The 19,042-nt window shown below is 29.4% G+C and overlaps 2 protein-coding genes across 2 annotated transcripts in view; both read right to left on the bottom strand.

Annotated features, from left to right (window-relative positions):
• The window catches only part of LOC106687522 (UDP-glucosyltransferase 2), a 22,497-nt gene extending 19,793 nt beyond the window's left edge, over nt 1-2,704 (bottom strand). Inside the window, exon 1 of the mRNA XM_014431453.2 lies at nt 2,634-2,704. The gene's annotated coding sequence lies outside the window, so the exon portion shown is untranslated. The remainder of the gene's footprint in view (nt 1-2,633) is intronic.
• A 998-nt stretch (nt 2,705-3,702) lies between these two features.
• The window catches only part of LOC106687521 (uncharacterized), a 36,528-nt gene continuing 21,188 nt past the window's right edge, over nt 3,703-19,042 (bottom strand). Inside the window, exons 9-15 of the mRNA XM_067047917.1 lie at nt 15,255-15,464; nt 11,184-11,431; nt 10,856-11,089; nt 8,498-8,853; nt 7,155-7,383; nt 5,681-5,900; nt 3,703-4,026 (exon numbers count right to left, since the gene is read on the bottom strand). Of these exons, the coding sequence (XP_066904018.1) occupies nt 3,747-4,026; nt 5,681-5,900; nt 7,155-7,383; nt 8,498-8,853; nt 10,856-11,089; nt 11,184-11,431; nt 15,255-15,464 (1,777 nt within the window). The 3' untranslated portion in view covers nt 3,703-3,746. The remainder of the gene's footprint in view (nt 4,027-5,680; nt 5,901-7,154; nt 7,384-8,497; nt 8,854-10,855; nt 11,090-11,183; nt 11,432-15,254; nt 15,465-19,042) is intronic.

Genomic DNA, 19,042 nt, shown 5'->3' with positions numbered 1-19,042 from the left:
TATTTTACTTGATGCACTAATTATAATAATTTTTATTATTATAAATAATTTACAGTGCTTTACCGGTTCCAATAAAGAGTTTTCCAAATTCGTTCCAGATCTCAGCTCTCAACGCTACAGAAAATTCTGGAAGAAACTTAAATAAAAACAATGCTAAAAAAAAAAAAAACCTAGGATGTTCACTAAGTGATGGCTTTCTTCTGTTTAAATAGGACCATACTTGAATCTTGTTTACTTTGATTCCGAAAAATAGTTACGCATTAATTGACCTGAGATTATTGGACGATACGCAATCTATATTTGTTTAAATAAATACTTTCAATGTTCAAGAGAATATTTGATTAGACACTAAAAGATTTTTAGTGTGAATTTCACAATTTGTAATAATGACTCCACGTTTGTTTTTCATGACTGAGTAACCCTTCTGTTGATATAAACTTCTCAAAATAGTACTATGGAACACGCCTCAGACATTAATTAAACATTTTTTTTTGGGTTAATAATTTCAATATGGTTAATCCTAATATATATACGTTTCTTCTTATGTTTTAGGGGATCAAGAAAATGCAAATGTGATCGATTTTAAGATCGCGTATCGATTTATTTTTACTTTTCTGCTTTCTAAGATGTTAAGGTTCCTTTATATGCTTTAGGATATGCAGAATGTGAAAATTCTGTCGATTTACTTTAACTTTTTTGATTTCTAATATATTAGGTACTTTTCTATGTTTTGCAAGATGCTTACAATGAAAATGATATTGATTTTAGAATCGCGTATCGATTTTTTTAAACTTGTCTGATATCTAATAAATGAGAGACGCTTCATATGTTCATACAGGAGTGGAAAACAGAAATGTTATAGATTTTAAGATCGCGTGCTAACGTTTCCATTTTTTTTACTTATATATACAAGGTATACAAGGGCATGATTATAAAATCAATACCATTTTTATTTTCTCCACGTCCGAAAATATATAAAGGGATCCTCTTATTTCAGAAATCGAAAAAATTAAAATTAATCGATACGCGAGTGCTTAATCTTATTATCAATTGATTTTTTCTTTTTAATTTCTCTAAATACATATAAAGGGATCCCTACATTTTAGTAACCTGAAAAATTAAAATAAAATGATTCACGGGCGCGTGAGATTATAACCGATAACATTTTCATTTTCTACAAATTCTAAAACCTCCAGGGGCCTAGATATCTTAAAAATCAAAAAAGTTGAAATAAATCGACTCGCGTTCATAAAATATATACAGTGACCTTCATAGGTCTTTAAGACAAAAATTTTTGTATTAATGTAATTCATTGGATTCAAATGTATTTGGATGTAAACCATTTTTTTCGAATATAACATTATATCTGTGAAAAATACGTGAATACCAATGTAATCGTACGGTTATTCGTATTTTTTTTCGAATAAATGATTATTCATATGAAAATTTCGCGAATACTTGATTATTCGTGTAGACTATTCATGCATACGAATGTATTCATATCGTCAATCGAATAATTTTTGACCAACTCTGCTTGCGCTTTATTATACGTTTTAAGTATAATTTATGACTGTTATCTAAAAAAAAAAAAAATTACCCCATTCCATGAGAAATTCTCGTCACGTAGATATGATGATTATAATTATGACGGTTTCAGTTGGTTTCATTATTCGTAAATATGGCTGTCAACGCAACTATTGCAATTTAGAAACGTTATAAATAGAGCTCTCTGTAAAACTTGATGTTCGCTCGCTTCTGCTATTTCTTGGCGCATTATCTTCTAATCATGATTAATACCATGGATTCAATAATTTATCACAGCGCTGAGATTAAAGTTGCCGAGAGTAAGCTTCAAAGTTTAATCGGAGAAATAACATTATGTAGGACCGCTGATTGGCCTGGAAGTAAACAACACTACGATCCAACTATTATTTGAATTAATCTCTATAGATGATTATGCAGTTTAATAGTCACATAGTTCCTGAGATATAGATTTCTCAATATAAATTAACTAACTTCTGATATTTCAGTACATTTTTATATAATGTTGCTTATTAAAAGGCTATATCTCAACCACTATTGGACGTAAAACGTATAAAGCTCCTCCTACACAGTGTTCACAACAAACTCCTAATACAGTGTTCCATCAGGACTAATATTTCAGAAAATTTACTCTTCTTTAAATAATGTTATTTTAGATTTTTTTAGTGTTGTTAATAGTTTTTAAGATATAGATCTCCGAATGACACATTAATGTTTTCTGAAGGTTTTGAAACAGCCACCATTTTTTATTCCCCCTACCTATAGTTGGCAGACTCATCAGTTTTGACTATTAATCATACATAGGTTTCATTAAAGAAATCAAAAACTGTGGTGAGATAACTACCTTTTTTTCTGCACGCCTCTTGTACTAATTCCCCATTTTTTTAATAAGACTACGACACGTGGGAATGATATTAATATCTTATTTATTGGAAAATTTTAGTAATAAATAAAATCAATATATCCTCTTCATAAACAGCTACTTTAGACAATTTCTCTACCAACAGAATGGAAAGAAAAAGCAATTGCGTTGTTTACATATATGTTTTATACTTGCCTATAGGTTGCTTTTAAACATGTACTACACTTACATGAATTCTCCAACCTAGAGTTCTTATGCACTACTATAATTCTGACATCCACATCGCAGTGGATATGTATTACACACTTGGACGATTAATTTCTCTAATGGTATCAACAAAAAAGTTAGTTTACATTTCAAGTGATACAAGAAAATAAATAGAAAGATCATGTTGAGGATTAGACCAAAACCGAATGGTATTATGCTTATAAGACTCTTTTCGGCGTCTCAAACACTTACTCAAATGATAACAAACGATAGTTGTTTCATAATATTGCCACTTGTTTTTATTTCGTTAAAGAATATCAGGGTTTTTGCATATGTAGTACTTTCAATGTTAAAAAAATAGTATTTATTTATGCATTAAAGACTACACATAAATAGAGTTATGTTAAATTACAATTATAAGTTAACATTCGATTGTATAACTTACTCCAATTGATAATCGAATGAATGAAGATACATTCTACTAACCATTTTCTGGTTTTAAATAAATGTTTAAAGTTTGTAAAATAGGATAACTTAAAATATATATTTTCTCAAATCAATCATCTATAATCAAGGTCTGAAAAAAATGTATATATTTACATACTCACAAATATATGCGCTTATGTTTTTTATGTGTATAAACATATACTACTTTTTTTTGTTCTTTTGTTCTTAGCCCTTTATGTTCTTCTAATAATTGCATAATCTGAGAAAAGCTCATTTTACTGCATGTTGATTAAGAATATACATCTAATAGTTTATAATTAAAGGGAAGGTAAACATTACACCAAAGTGATACTGTTTTGTTTATATTTTTAATTATTCCATTTAACAATTTCGGTAAAAAAACAAATGAGGTATTTACTTATCTAAAATAAATAACAGACTTATTTAAATGACAGGATCTTTCATTTAACATCATCATAGCAACGTCTAGAATAGTGCTATTCTAGCTGTTTATTTTTTTACCTCCTCAATTAGGTAAAATAGTAACAAAAAATAATGGAATTTCAATCTGCAAAAATTCTGAAATAATATTTATGAAAATCATTTCATAATTCATAAGAAAAAAAAAAACAATTTTCACTCACGTTCTCTGACAAGTTCATCAGTGGATCATTTTCCATTAAATCTATCAGCTTTTTTTCTCTTTTCTAGTCGTACATTTCTCTTTTACAATCTTTATGATAAAAGTAATAGACTTCGATGCGAGTAACATAGCAGCTGAGATCACTGTTATAATGAACAGCTTAACGTCTATGAGATGCAGCTGAATGTATGACAAGCTGATAGCTTTTGGTTTAAGAACGTCTGGGTACTTGATAACATGCTCAATCCAAAACACCGCTTCGTCGAGAGGTTCCATAGGTCTGTCTCGGAAAATCTTAGACCTTCTTGTAATTTCTTCTTTGTACCTGAAAGAAACCATTGTCATTAATAAACCATAGAAAGACCTATTAAATACGTTTTCTTTGTAATATGCGTAACAAGCTCCAAAACTTTTTTTTAAATAGGATTTTTAAATAATGAGTTTCAAATACTTAATTTTTAATTTTTAGATTTTAATTACCTGGCACATTCAAATGCTCCTCAGGAAATAATTATTCTTATTTGTTATTGATTTATTTAATTAAAATAGTTAGATATGAGAACGCGAAAGCGAATCGAAGGAATGTGTAAGCTAGATGTACTAAGAAGCCTGTTCATTTTTACAAATATAGTTTCTATTACTTTAACAATTAGAATAATAATAAAATACTCCAGACCAAATAACTTAGGTATCCAAGTCAAAATAAATAAATATCCCTTCAACGTTTAAGCAATTCACTAGTCATTGAGAAAGAATGAGATAGGATCATAAGAATAAGTTGAGCATTTACTTCATACGCTTTATCTAGGAGAACGATATGCCCTACTCTCATTTAAAGTAAAACTGAAGGAAAAATGAGAGTATTTTATTGCGCCCTTGATGTTTATAGGAATGTCCGTCATTGTAATCTAAACTAAAAGTGATGGCAGACGGTGATTGAATTTGACTATTCTGTCACGCACCTGGAGTTCGCCATATGACCCGAAAATTTGGCTTCACCTTTTCTGGCAGCTTTTACCATCGATTAATTTCCTTCCTCAAAGGGCAATTTTAAAAAAAAAAAAAAAAAAAAAAAAAGTATGTAAAACTTGTTTTTATTGTTCTTAAAATCCCTTAAATAGGAATTTTCATAGATATCAAAATTAATTTTGCCTTCCCCACTCATAAAGGCAGAAAAGAACAATGCAAACAAATTGTAACAATTTTATATAGATAATTTTTTATCTGGATTTCTAGAGCCCTTTGGAATGTTCTTGGGTGTAGAATCACTAATAACAATTTGGTTTAAAACTCTAGTGGATTGTAATTTTTGGATTTTTTTGAACAAAGAAATAACTAAGTTTTAGGTCAAATAGTTATGGTTAAAGGTCAACCAAATCAACTAATAATTAAATTGTACTGGCTTAACCTCTAATACCATTTAGAGGTTAAATGGTATTAGCATTTAGACAATAAGGTATTTTTTATCCATAAATGTTTCGGAAAATAAGTGAGCCACAAAATCAGAAAGCTATAAAAACAACAGAAGAACCATTTTTTTTTTTTTTTTATCTTTGAGAAAAGAATAAAATATTTGAAAAATTCCTCTTCTTATTAAATTATATCTTATATAGAATATAATTAATAACCCCTTCAGGAAAAACTAGTACAATATCCCTATTTTTTATTATATTGTTATTATTACACTACTGCTCTCACTTCTTAGGTATATATCTAATTGGAAATTGTGTCTTATTTCTTAAATAATCTACGCTTATTTTTTAAATGCAACATATTTGTCAATTTAAGAAATAAATAACAAAAATATGTGGCTTTTTCTATATGTCCTTTTTTTTTTAATATTTATTTCTTGATACATTCAATTGACATGTATTGACTATTTTTTAGTAACCACTATTATTCTATGGATATTATAAAATATAAGTTTGGAGTTTTTCGATTAAATTATTGCCCCTTCATTCTATTAAATTATTGCTTACGTTTTATTCGATAGAACTTCCTTTACCATTCTGGATACATTATAATAGTTTATATCGGCAAGCCTCAGCATTTTTCCTACACCTACTTCATCGGCGAAGCGAAAATTCTTCGGCTGATCTACGAAGAAGGGTACGCCTATAGCAGGAACAGCAAAATAGACCGCTTCTAGAAGACTGAGGTAACCTCCATGGGTGATGAAGAGAACAGTGTTATTGTGGGCTGAAAAACAAATTAATAACACTTTACATTAATAAACATTAATGTAACACTTACATTGTTACTAATACTGTAGAAGTGGGTAGTATTTAGATTCCTATATTGTTTGTTATTAGAGCATCTCGATATTTTTTTTTACACATTTACTTAGTGAATACGATATATTTTGTAAACTGATATTATCCAATGACAAATTATAATATTATCTAATTTATATATTCAACGGTTCAAAGTTGCTTTTTTTTTTTTTAATTTTTGTATCAATTACGATTATATAAACAAGAAAAAGTATATAATGTGAGTTTCTGATTTTGTTTTCTTTATTTACTCCATGATTAATTAATTCTTTATAGTGAAATAACGTTTCTGAAAAATAAATTAAGGAGTTTTCTATCAAACGTTAACAATATCCACTTCTGTAAAGTAAAGAATTTTTGAAAAATTCAACTCTAGACCGAAAATGTGTTCACTTTAATTCTAAATTTAAAATTTTCCCTGCCACAATGGCGTTACAAGTTAATGTATTCAATAGGGATATGATTTTACTACATTAGGATGCCCCCATTATAACTTTTTGGTAGACACATTGACATTTAATCGGAAACTTTAATTGTACTAGATTTCAATTTTCTTATCAATTGTTTACATTAACGCAACTGGATAATTTAAGAACAATCACTACTTAAATTTATACTAAAAAAAACAAGAAATCCATTATGATTATTATTCTAAAAAATCTTTTTTTATTTAATAAGTTAAACAAAAATAGAAAAATGGAAAACTGTATATCTGTGGTAGCCGTGATAGCTAGAAAAGTCAAATTGCCTAAAAATTGAGTTAACAGAGACTTGACTTTCGTCGGGATTTCTTAAGTGGTGTCAACATTTCTTTCCATTATGTAGTCATTTTTAATGGAAAACGACTAGAATTATTTCATTTTATGTAAGACCTTTTTATATTTAACGCAACTTAAGACATCACGAGGACGGATTAAACCCAGATATATCAGTTAACTGTTGATAAATGTCTGTGGACTAAATTTTAGCTACACCAACCGTTCCTAATTACAAAATAAGTTAAGATTTCCTCATATGTTTTCATTGCTATACATTATGCAGTATATCTATTCAAATGGCTTATAATTACAAATTAACTGCAGTATTGTTTTTAATAAGAGATTTGTCATTATTTTTATAAGAATGAAATGGTTAAAAGAGCATTTCAAAATATAATTTATTATAATGTGAATGAAAGTACCCAATACGTCTTGCTGCGGATACCATTTCTCCAAATGTACATTTTTCGGAAGTTTTCCATCAAATTCTGCCTTTTCCCACTTCATGAGAACCTTCTGAGGCACCTCTTCGAAGACCTTCATAAATACTTCAACAAGTTTCTTATTGGCAGGATGCGATACATTTATGTGAGATCCGAGAGAGAAATAAATAACACCGTTTAACGCATCATCCATAATTGTTTGTATTTTCTATAAAATAAAAATATCTAGGTAAAATTATGGTAATTCCTACAGATTTTCTTATCTACATAAAAATCGTGCATGCTAGATATGATCTCCAGCAAGATTTGGCTAAAAGTGGAATATGGTTTTGAATTTAAAGTGTTTGTGAAATTTATTGGGTTGCTATGAATTGTTTGTAGATCCTAGCAGAGCAGATCCTAGCTTCTGGAAATCATTTAAACCATCTAATGCAATTGTCTAAACCGGTTTCGTCTGACCATTTATGTTTAATAATCTTGATGTTTCCTTAATGAAGGATAGTTCCTTTTTATAGGCTGTGCTTTATGTAACAAAATAACGACATAATCGAGGCCCAGGAGACATATATCCGGTACCATACCCACCGCGTAACACCAATATCCTTAAATATTTAAAACAATATTAAATTACTACGACATGCTTAATATTGAAGACTTGCAATCGATTCCTCCATTAAAAAAAATGATATAACTAAACAGAATATGTTAGTTATCAATCATTCTGAATTATTTTTTCCAAATTCATAAATATTTATTCTTTCTGATACAACCGTATTACATTTCTTTTTAATTTCAATGAATTTTCAGTTAAATTTTAACATTTTATCACTCTCTCAGGTAAAAACTCCAGGAAACTGAGAATGAAGAAAATAAGTTTATTAGTCTAGAGAAGACAGATGGAATAACTAATATGGAAACTTAAAGAAAAAAAATATGATATACATGAGTTAATTTTACATTCTTAGTTTAATTTAAAATTTAAATCTGTACCGCTACAAACAATGGAGGGTCAGGGATCCAGTACTTTGTAAAGAAGTACTATTACTAGACCAACGGTTGTACAAGGAGGTGATTTGGTCAGAATCACGCTCTTATTTTAAGGGTTGACTCACGGCTACAGTGTAACAGGAGAAAATTTTCTGCCCAGCCGGATTCTAACATGGGTCCTTAGAATTAGGACTACCGCGTTCCCCACATTATTAGTTAACTTTGAACTGAAAATCTTACAAAATAAAAAACAGATGTAGAATATGGCATAAATATCAAAAGTCAAGTAGTTATTTTTGTATATTTACATAATAAAGGTAAAAAATATACGACACCTTTGGCAGAGGTTTCCTAGATGTTATAGTGACTCCACCAATATCCTTCCTGTGTGGTGGCTTTGGGACCGGGAAACCTACGACATTGTGGTAGTTCACTAAGATGAGACTCCTATTAGCCAGTAATTTCAAGAAAGGAGGCCTGCTCTCGTGGCCAGCGTAGTTGAAATACTGATCAACCATCTTTTCCATTTCCTTCATGTAATAGTATCCTCCAATATGTGTCACTGCATACACGTACGTATTGTACACTCTCTGCCAGAAGTTCATATTTTGGGTTAGTTCGGCTTTAAAGTCTACTTGATATGAAGGATTGTCTGGCAGTCCAGCCAATTCGTTCATCCATCCAAAGTCACCTATAATCCAAATAAAATACACAGTGAGTCCATATTAAGCTATAGATGGATAAATTTAATGCAAAGTTAAACCATATATTAATTTGTTATTTTTTAACCACAGTGAATTGTAGTTAATCCAAACTAAATATATAATAAATATTAAATTTCTTTAAATGATGGCTTGATTTTTTTTTTTTTTTTGGTCCAGACCCTCTATTGAGGACCTTTATAGCCTCAAAATGAGAATCTAACCCTATACGTTTTAGAACCAAGCACTCTGGAACCCTCGACTACCTTACTCAGCTACCACGTCCTCTTACTTTATTCTGTATTATATACTATGATTATCATTTACAATTCATTTAATCTATTTTACCAAGGAAAGGATAACTTAATAGGCACAACAACCATTAATTATAGTAAAATTGTAAGTTAACCTAGAGCAAAATGTAAACTAACTTCTTCAAATAGACTCTGATTTATAACTAAATGTGAAAAAAAATATGAAGAATTATGAATTTAGAACGAAGAAGATGTCTCAACCAGCAGTGAACTTTATTCAAGATACCATTAATCAAGTATTTTATAAAAATTATAAAAAATGTATTCGATGTAATTTAATTTTTTAAATATTATATATAGTTTAACTATAATAAATTTTAATAAGTTTTGGCTAATGAAATAAATTTTATTTCTTGTATGAATGACTAACGTTTTCTCCTGTATAAAAATACTTCTGGAATGAATAAATTATGAATCAAAATCATTTATTTGCAATATTACTTTCTCATTTCGTATATTAATTATGAAATAATAAAAAACTTGTAGTTATATGCACCTATGATGTCAATGTTACCATTGTAACCTCAAATAAATAAATAACGAATATGAATATACATATGTATCAATATATGTATGAATATTCATTATGTATATATAATGAATATACATATATATTCATGGACTGATATAGATACACAGATAGAAAAATAAGGTATAGTATTGGATCATAAAATAAGTTCGTAGCGTTTTTTTTTTGTTTTTTTTCTGGTGATTTCAATGAAAATTTCAGATTCTTGTAAACATTTTTAATCAATTATATATAACCCTTTTTGATCTATTACATGTTGCCATCTTTTAGGTAATTTTTTTAATTCCGTCCTCCCAAAACTTCTCAGATTTTTGCGCAATGAACTCCTCTATGTACGTTTTGTTGTCCTTATTAATCCTGAATTTATTTTACAATCCAATATATATATGTGTTTTTATTATATTTAATCTCTATAACATAACATTTAATTTTAAGTCTATAATAATGAACCTGAAAAGATAACTTCTTTGTTTTCTGCGTTAAAGGAGTAAAGTCCAAAATGAAAGTTTTAAAAAGAACGGCAGAATGCTACCGATGGGTACTTTCTCTGCACGCTTGTATCACTAAATTATCAAATTATAGCAAATTTACTAAATGTATTATTATGTACAGTTGTAAACCTCAATAAAGATATATATAAATAAAAAGGAATTAAATATTACCGTATTTTTGGATCTTACCCACAGCAGACACAGATACATATCACGAAGACAATTCATAAAAAATTAATATTCTACGCTCATACAATGAACATAAAAAAAGTCTTGGGGATGAAGATCTGCAATGATGGGCAGCAGTAGAAACAATTTTTGCTTATTTAAATGTTTCATTTTGTAAATTTTAATCAAGCTACATTTAATATTACAGGTGTCGTATAATAAAGAACTACAATTAGGACAGGCATGTTCTCATGGAAAGGTGGGTGGGATGTGCTCAGCAATGTGATGGGATGTGTTCTCTAAGTCCTATTGAGATAAGATTAAACTGCCAACTATCTCAATGGGAACAAATTAGGCACAAATGAGGAGAACACGAGTTGCATTTGTGCAGTTCTCTACTTGCATTGTTGCTGCATGTTCTTTATATTTTAAATATCGTATATATAAATATATGAAAGTAAGTTTATAATAAAACACTGTCACATCTTACCTAAAGAAACAAGTTCTATTCCCACAGCATTGAACTTATGTATAAAAGCCGATATGTATTCCTGAGTGATGTAAGACTCAGATAACACAGCATCAAACTTCTCATCTGAGTGTACCAGTTTCTGTACCGTCGGGCTTTTCATATAGTAAGGTATTAAGAATAAAGATAATTCGAAAAGTTTTTGCGTTTCTTCGATGATAGTAGTGTTAACAAAATCCATTATGTTTACAGTAGCTAAATAAAAACACATAACAGACTGTTTTAGAGTTATGTTGAGTTTATTAAGCACATTTAAATAATTCTGGATTTCGCTTAATAGTTATCATACTGTGGAAGTTAGGCAATTCTCCAGAAAGGTCCAACTGCACAATTCCAGGTGGAATATTTCCTTCGTAAGGGTACCCCGTGTAGTAAACCACCTCATGTCCTCTCCTTCCCAGTGCTTCCATAACCGGCCTGAAGACAAAGTGGTGCGATTTAGCCGCTATCGGAATGAAGACCAAGATCCTGGCGGCTTCTGTGGAGGCCACCAACAACAGCATAGGTAGCGTCCACAGGTTCATTGCTTTTGGTGTCCTGCAAGTTTTAAGTCAAAGAAATGTATCATCAGATAGTGATAATACCTTGAAAAGAAAACAAATATTAATATAATAAAAAATAAGATAAAATGAAAACAAATATAAAACTTGATAATCATAATAAGATTATAATAATTATTTATTTAAGTATTTCTGAACACGCTATTATTTCACCTTCTGAAAGATTAGTTTCCTATTTTATTATTTATTATACTTTTTTTTTTAACTTTATTCTTTTATCCCTTATTTTTAGTTTTTCAGTGTGTACCGTATTTTTATACTCTTTTATCTGCTTTTTTATTATTTGTCTAATACTTTTTTTTAATTCAAAAATTGCTCCATTTTATATAAATTTTCACTTTTCATTTATACAACATTCATCTTTAGTTTACTTTTATTTCTTTATTTATTTCTTCCAAATTTTAGGAATAATGATTAAAAATAAACTTAACGTTTTGATCAATTTAGTCCATTCTTCTCTCGTTTCTCATAACAACTATTTGCAAAAATCTCTAATAGCATTATTGACTTTATAAATATAAAAAAAAATCCAATAATATTTTTATAAATTATAATGAATAATTATAGATCCAAGACCCTGTACTGTATGGCATGTTATTCTGGCTATCTAATACTATTAAATAACGAAATCTAGAATCATTGAAATTGGAAAATTGAAACACAGGTTGAGAAACTTCGAACTCCACTTTTCAACTTTATAACGATACCGTTAGAATGTATTACCCAACAAGACTACTTGTGATGAAATAGGTAAACAAAAATAAGAATAAAGGATCAGAATAAATAAAAGTTAATAGCAAGGAAGCAGGTGGGATGATATAACATCTAACATCAATTAATCAAAGTAATTTACGAAAAAGTATATAATTATGATAACTATAATTAATATATTTCAAGGTCAAATAATAATAATATTGTTTTGAGTGACGAAAAAATTACGATTTGACGTGGCAATAAAGGGAATAAATTTATGAAAAACTAATTAAGCAAGAATAACACATAAAAACTAAACCAAAGGTATGTAGTATTATTAATAATATGAAGTGTTTTATTAGTAACATACGAATATTTCTCTATCTGTAATAAAATCAACAAACAACTATTTCAATCAATAATTCATGAGAATTATCCTTATATTTTTTGGGGTTTTTGACATATCTACTAGGAATGAATGTTGACATATCTTTTTTTCGAGGTTTAGGTGAAATAATTAAGGAACAAAATAACTGGAAAATACATAGTATACATAATAATATATAGCCTGCGAAACATATTATTAAAAAAAAAAAAAAAAAACTTGTCTCTCAAAAATCGGCACAACTGACTATTAAAAGCATTTCATTGTTCTAGGAATTTTCAGGAAAACAAATGAAACATGAAATAAGTGTTAAGCGGATATAGTAGTAATTGAAAAAGTCATGTATTAGACATTGCTCTAATAATTTAAAGCATTTATTATATATTCAGATTTACTACTCTGATCGATGATTTTTTAAACTGTTGATGTGAGGTGTACCGAAACGTTGTTTAGCTTTTAATATACGGGTGTCTGAGAGACTTGAAGCGTAGTTTTGAATTCTTAAAACAATATCCAACTGCGTCCACTGAAAATTGTTGTTAAAGACCAGAAACTTAGACGTATAGTATTCAAGACCAAGTAACAAATGAAGAAAGATTTTTAATTCGTAAATGGCCTCCTAATGACAAATTTAAGATAACCGATAATATTACTACTATTATTATAACTTTATTTTTTAAATTAAAAAAAAGAAAGAAAAAGAACTACCGACTATTTTTTCAGACCTTCACGATATGAAGGGGCTCCAAAACCTTGATTTAATAAAAAAAAAAAAACAAAAAAACTTTCTATGTTTTTACGGCGTAGCAAAAAATTAATTAAGTTCGCCCAATTCTTGAAATTTATTTATGCAGAGTAGCAGTTTGAACGCCTCCTACTAAACTGAGTGTTAAATAAACACTTGTTTTACGTTCTTCTTACCTTCAGGAATACTAATGAAGGGGGTTCAAGAAACACTCTTTATAAACACATATATTTAACCTCGACTGTGGTGATTAAAGATTACTTTAATTTTCCAGGGCTCACTGGGACCACCAAAATATATTTCAAACGAATTCACAAACCCAAAATATTGATTTCTGGGAGAAGAAACTTATGAAAAGTTACTTACCCGCTAATTTCGAACAATTTTTGATGTTCAATCTGATTCTCTGGGTCAAAGAAGATAACATATCCTCTAAGAAAAAGGAAGAGTAAATAGCCAGAAGTTCTTTTCGTTTGGAGGTTTCGACCCTGGCACCTTTGTTTAATATTGTTGAGACAAAGAAATTATGGGTTTCTTTTGTGTTGAAGTTGTGTGAAGGGAACCTCATTCAGTTCTTTGTTTGATGGTCCTTGGAAAAGGAGAAATTGGAATCTTCTTCGTCGCTTAGCTGACGTAGAGGAATTGGAGGACTTTCATGGATTTTCGCATTTGATCGATCTTTCTTACTTTATAAATCGTTTCCAAGTTTACGAAAGTTGTTTTTTAATAGGGAAAGAAGTTGCTTTTGCAAAACTATCGAAGGTAAACTCATTTGTATGTCACAGCACACATTACTTCTCAATAAAATAAAAATCTGGTACAGTGCGTGCATCACATAAATTCACTTACCATCTAACTTTGATTTGAAATTTACTCTCTCGTTTTGGAACAGATATTTTTATACAATTTTCTGTGAAAAGATTTTCCTGTACTGATTTTCCAAATTTTCCTTTCAGTTAACGAACTCCAACTTCAACAGAAATAATAATATTTCTCTTTCCAAACTATTAATATTTTTCTTTTGGAAAAGTAAAACTGAAATATAAGTATAAGAGTTAACTGAAATACCGATTTATTCAATATTTAATTGTAATTGAATGAATATTGAAAAAAATAATAATGATTTTATTCAGATGGTCATCTTTTCAACTGAAAGACTTAAATATAGGTAAAGCGAACTAAATAAAAGGCAATTTTTTATAACGATGTCGAAAAATCAAAAAGTGTATTTCTGACAAAAACTGGAATTCGAAACCTTGCGAGATCACAATACTTTTACGAAACGCTAAAAGAAGATACTATAGTTACGTACAGCTCCGTATCGTTTAGACAACTTTACCAACCTTTCCAGTTTAGATTGCATACTAATTTCATTATTAAACATTCTGAAACTTGTATAATAATATTGTAAAAAAGTAAATTTATTTTGAATTTTGTTCATTTGGGTATTTCTACATTTCATGAATGCATGTCACATTTTCCTAATTTTGTCGGATGCTCGTTACAAACAGAAGTTTCCTTCGTAATCAATGTAAACTTAGAATTTTTTTAAGTCAATTATTTTTTCTTACAATTGGTCTAAGCCATATTTTTCTATATTTCAGGGTGAAGCATAAACTGTAACTCAAAGGTTTAGAGCATTATATTACATCTCCTTAAGTTTACAATTGAGCAATTTGAACAAAGCAATTGATTTCCCCCTCTAATAAAATTTTATTTTTTATTTTTCTATTATATTCCTATACAACGTACCTTTCTAGAACGCAATCCTTTGTATACAAGATATATATTTTTATATTTATATTTGCATTTGATAATAAATATTAGTCAGTAAAATATCAAAGAAAATGTTTGAGGAAACGGTTTCCGGCTCCGGCATAATTATTACATTATAATTATTGCCATACCATGTTCATGTTCATCAGCCAATCGTTGAACTTAAGGCACTTACCTAAGGCAATTAATTAAGACACGTACCTGAAGACGTATATTAAGATCTTCTCTCCCTCCTCCCAGACCTCGGAGGTGGGAAGGCACTTTCCCCTTGGGAACGTACTCTTTGAGTGACGAGATTTGGAGTCTCCAGTTTTATTTTTATTTTCGCCAGCAGGATGATGCCTCCTCACTCGACGACCTAAAGATTGCCCTGGGAGATTGATGACTCCTCTGTAGACATTGATCTTGTGTCTGTATGATGTAGGTTTATCGCGGTATTAGGTTGGAGGAAAAAATAAAATAAAGAATGTGAAAATGTGCACATGTACCCCCTCCCAAGACCTACGAGGTGACAATTATAGATGAGGGAGGGAGTTGAAAGTTCGGGCTCAGCAGCCAAACCACGTCACCACCACAACAAAGTATCTATCTTCTCTGTACGACAGGAATTCTCTGTTACTTTATGACGTCGTAAATGCTTATCAGTAAGACGTCGAAACACCACGGAAGTCTGGCCATCGCAAGGAGCAGACCTTAGAATCCCCTATAATTTTTTTCAAAGCAATAAACCGACGACACTCTACTCCTGAAACATGCCCTTAAACATTTAATGTGATTGAAGTTTTTGGAATCTCTGATTTATTCAAAAGAATAATGTTGGTATTAGTTATGGTAAGCGACTCCAAGTTGAAGATAGAACTCTGTAACTAACAAGCATTTTAACATTGTAAAAGTTTTTATATTGTTGTTTCTGTTTTTAAAAAACACCGAGCGTGTCCCCCGTGAGGGGCACGTGAAATCATTAATTTCAATGAAACTTTATTTGGTAATACTAAAAAACAATTATTGGACACGTGTCCAAATATACTTACAAATGCGCCCTAGGAGTTGATAAAAAAATATTTTAAATAGACTATTTTTATAGTTTTAGACTTTTTTTATATTGTCATATGCCGTCTTTGCTCTGCAGGTATTTAATCGTTATTATATAACAATCGATTCATTTTAATGTAGAATAAGGACAAAAGATTGTTTTTTGTAAAAATTTTCTTAAATGTTTTATTTTACATATCCGATATTAATTTTTTTAAGAATGTACAGTTTTACTATTTCGTGCTGTTTAGAGGGCCCTAAACCTTTCAATATTTTCTTGAAGATTAGTGGTGTATTTCTGAAGTTATTGCGTTTTTTGTGACTTCCTGATAAAAATTGAGGCGGAAATTTAAAAAAAAAAGAATTTATTTGTTTAAAAATTCGTATTAAGGATTGTTTGAGACGTGAAAAAAGAATATCAACTTTATGTCTAAAAAAATTTGTTTTTGTCCTACTTCGATAGTTTTATTGGTCTAAATTATATGAATACTGTTCTGTTATTTTGACATCGTGAGGTAATAATATACCAATCAATTTTTTTTTTTTTATGTAGAATAACAAAAAAATACAGTCAATTGTATTAATTGGGATATAAACCTAAAATCATTTTCTACATAATAGATAAAAAAAAATTGTCTATAAGATAAAGCAAGTCAAATTCGTTTTTGGCTTCCTCAAAAATTCTAAAATACCAATTTTAACAAAAATAAAAATATACTTCATCTCATCAATTTTGCAATGTCAGGCGGTCTGAATTGTTATAATAGTCTACTCACAACACACAAGTTCTTCCGACTGGTGTTGCTAACTGGGGCAGGTAAAATAATGTATTTTTGATATATATTTTGGAAGAAGAAGGTTGGCCATATGAAGTAATTGTAGGAAGATATTCCGTCAATAATGATACCAAAGTAGTAAAAAAATATATAAACAATAAATAACTATATCTAATAAATAGTTTTTTTGACTATTTTGGTACCATTGTTGACCACCAACCAGACTATCTTCCTAAAATAATTTTGTTAAATTCTTAGTTATGTTCTTGTGGACGCCAAAAACGAATCTGACTTTTTATATTTTTGATTTTTTCGGTTTACTATTTTTTGATTTGTGATTTTTAATACATATAAACTTAATACAATTGGCTAATCACATTTACCCTTCGTACTAAACCTTTGTCTTGCCCTACAGTATCTTTTAATAATACCCCACTCATTCCTGTTGAACAGATCCGTTACTTAGGACTAAATCTGAATAAACGACTGACATGGAATCCTCATACAAGACTGAAAAGACAGGAAACTGCTCGTCGATTCCGACTATTACAACATTTACTAGACAAACGGTCCAAATTTCCAATCCATTACATAAGACTGATCTACATGACTATTATAAGGCCTATTTGGACATACGGAGTTGAGCTATGGGGCTCCACTAAACCATCTAATTCCTCTCGAATCCAATCCTTACAGTCCATAATCCTTCGTAAAATCCTTAATGTTCCAAAACAAATCAAATCATCCATCAGGACCTCAATGTCCCCTATGTTGCCGATCTGGCCAAAACTAGATACCAATCCTTCCATAATAATCTTCCCAACCACCCAAACCAACACGTTTCTAACCTGGCTACTCCTTCACTACCTAATAATCCTCCTAGACCTCTGAAAGGAATATGGCCTCGAGATCTTCTCCTTTAGAAATGTTTTTGGAGTTCTATCAATGGGTAGACTCTCCACATGTTTTTATCATGTCATAATATCACTTACAGCAAATTTACTTGATGTGTATATATGTATACAGTTGTAAATATCAATAAATAAATTATTAAAAAAAAATTAATACAATTGGCTATATTTTTTTCGCTAACCAACGTCGAAAAACCAATTGATTGGTATATTATTACTTCATTGTGCCATGCACAGTACAGTATTAAGTATTAAGTCGAACGAAATATTTTTTTATAGCCAAAAAAAGTTCATATTTATTTTTCGCGCCTCATAAAATGCTTAGTAAATGAATGCATAGTAATAAAAAAATGAAATATTTTTACACACAAATTTCACCTTCAATTTTTTTTTTCCTACAATCACAAAATACGATTTTTAATAGTAATAAAAATATGTATACATTTTTTTCACAATTTTGTCATTCAAAAATCACTTAAATTGTAACAATTTCATAAACATGAACTATTCTGCACGATACTTAAGAGAGATTTTGAGCTATCTGAACTGCAAGCAACTTTTTGTTTTTGTAATATTTGGAACACTTAAACTTATTTATTAATTATTGGAGAAGTTTGTCGGGGGGTGCGGTCAGCAAAGAACAACATAAATAAACAAAACCATATTTATTTATTTTATGCCGACGTTTAAACTTATTTAATACAATAAACTACTTTTTGTTCTTATTCTACCAAATAAAAACGAATCAATTGATAAATAATAGCTATTAAATACATGCAGAATAAGGAAGGTTTACGATAATGTAAAAATGTCTAAAATTATTTAAATATTTCTTGGATCGAGGTCATTAATTTAATATGTTTTGACCTTTTAACAAAAGGTTTCATTAAAGTCTGAGATAACACGTGGATAGTATCACCTTGTTAGAAATGAAGGTAATAATTTTTAATATGAATGCTATTGTTTACATTTTATGTTTTACATTTACTTATTTATTTATTATAAATAATTCATAGCAATTAAAATATTGTATAAACAAGCGTGACAGCGATACCTTCAAACTGAATTGTTTTGAGATCCTTAATTCATATTTAGAGAGGGGCCATTTAACGCTGAAAAACCCTGTGTGAATGCATACATTAAAAACATTTTGAACAGTATCTAATATTTTTTTTTTTTAAATTGATAGATTTATTTATTGATAGATATTACAATCTGCCACACAGTTGTGGGCAATAGGTAATATTGATGAATGATCTCATACATACTA

The sequence above is a fragment of the Halyomorpha halys genome, unplaced genomic scaffold (genome assembly GCF_000696795.3).
Source record: "Halyomorpha halys isolate HHAL.00 unplaced genomic scaffold, Hhal_1.1 Scaffold975.1, whole genome shotgun sequence".
NCBI classification, from domain to species: domain Eukaryota; kingdom Metazoa; phylum Arthropoda; class Insecta; order Hemiptera; family Pentatomidae; genus Halyomorpha; species Halyomorpha halys.
Note: the sequence above shows the minus strand (reverse complement) of the source record. Positions and strands in the feature narration are given on the sequence as shown.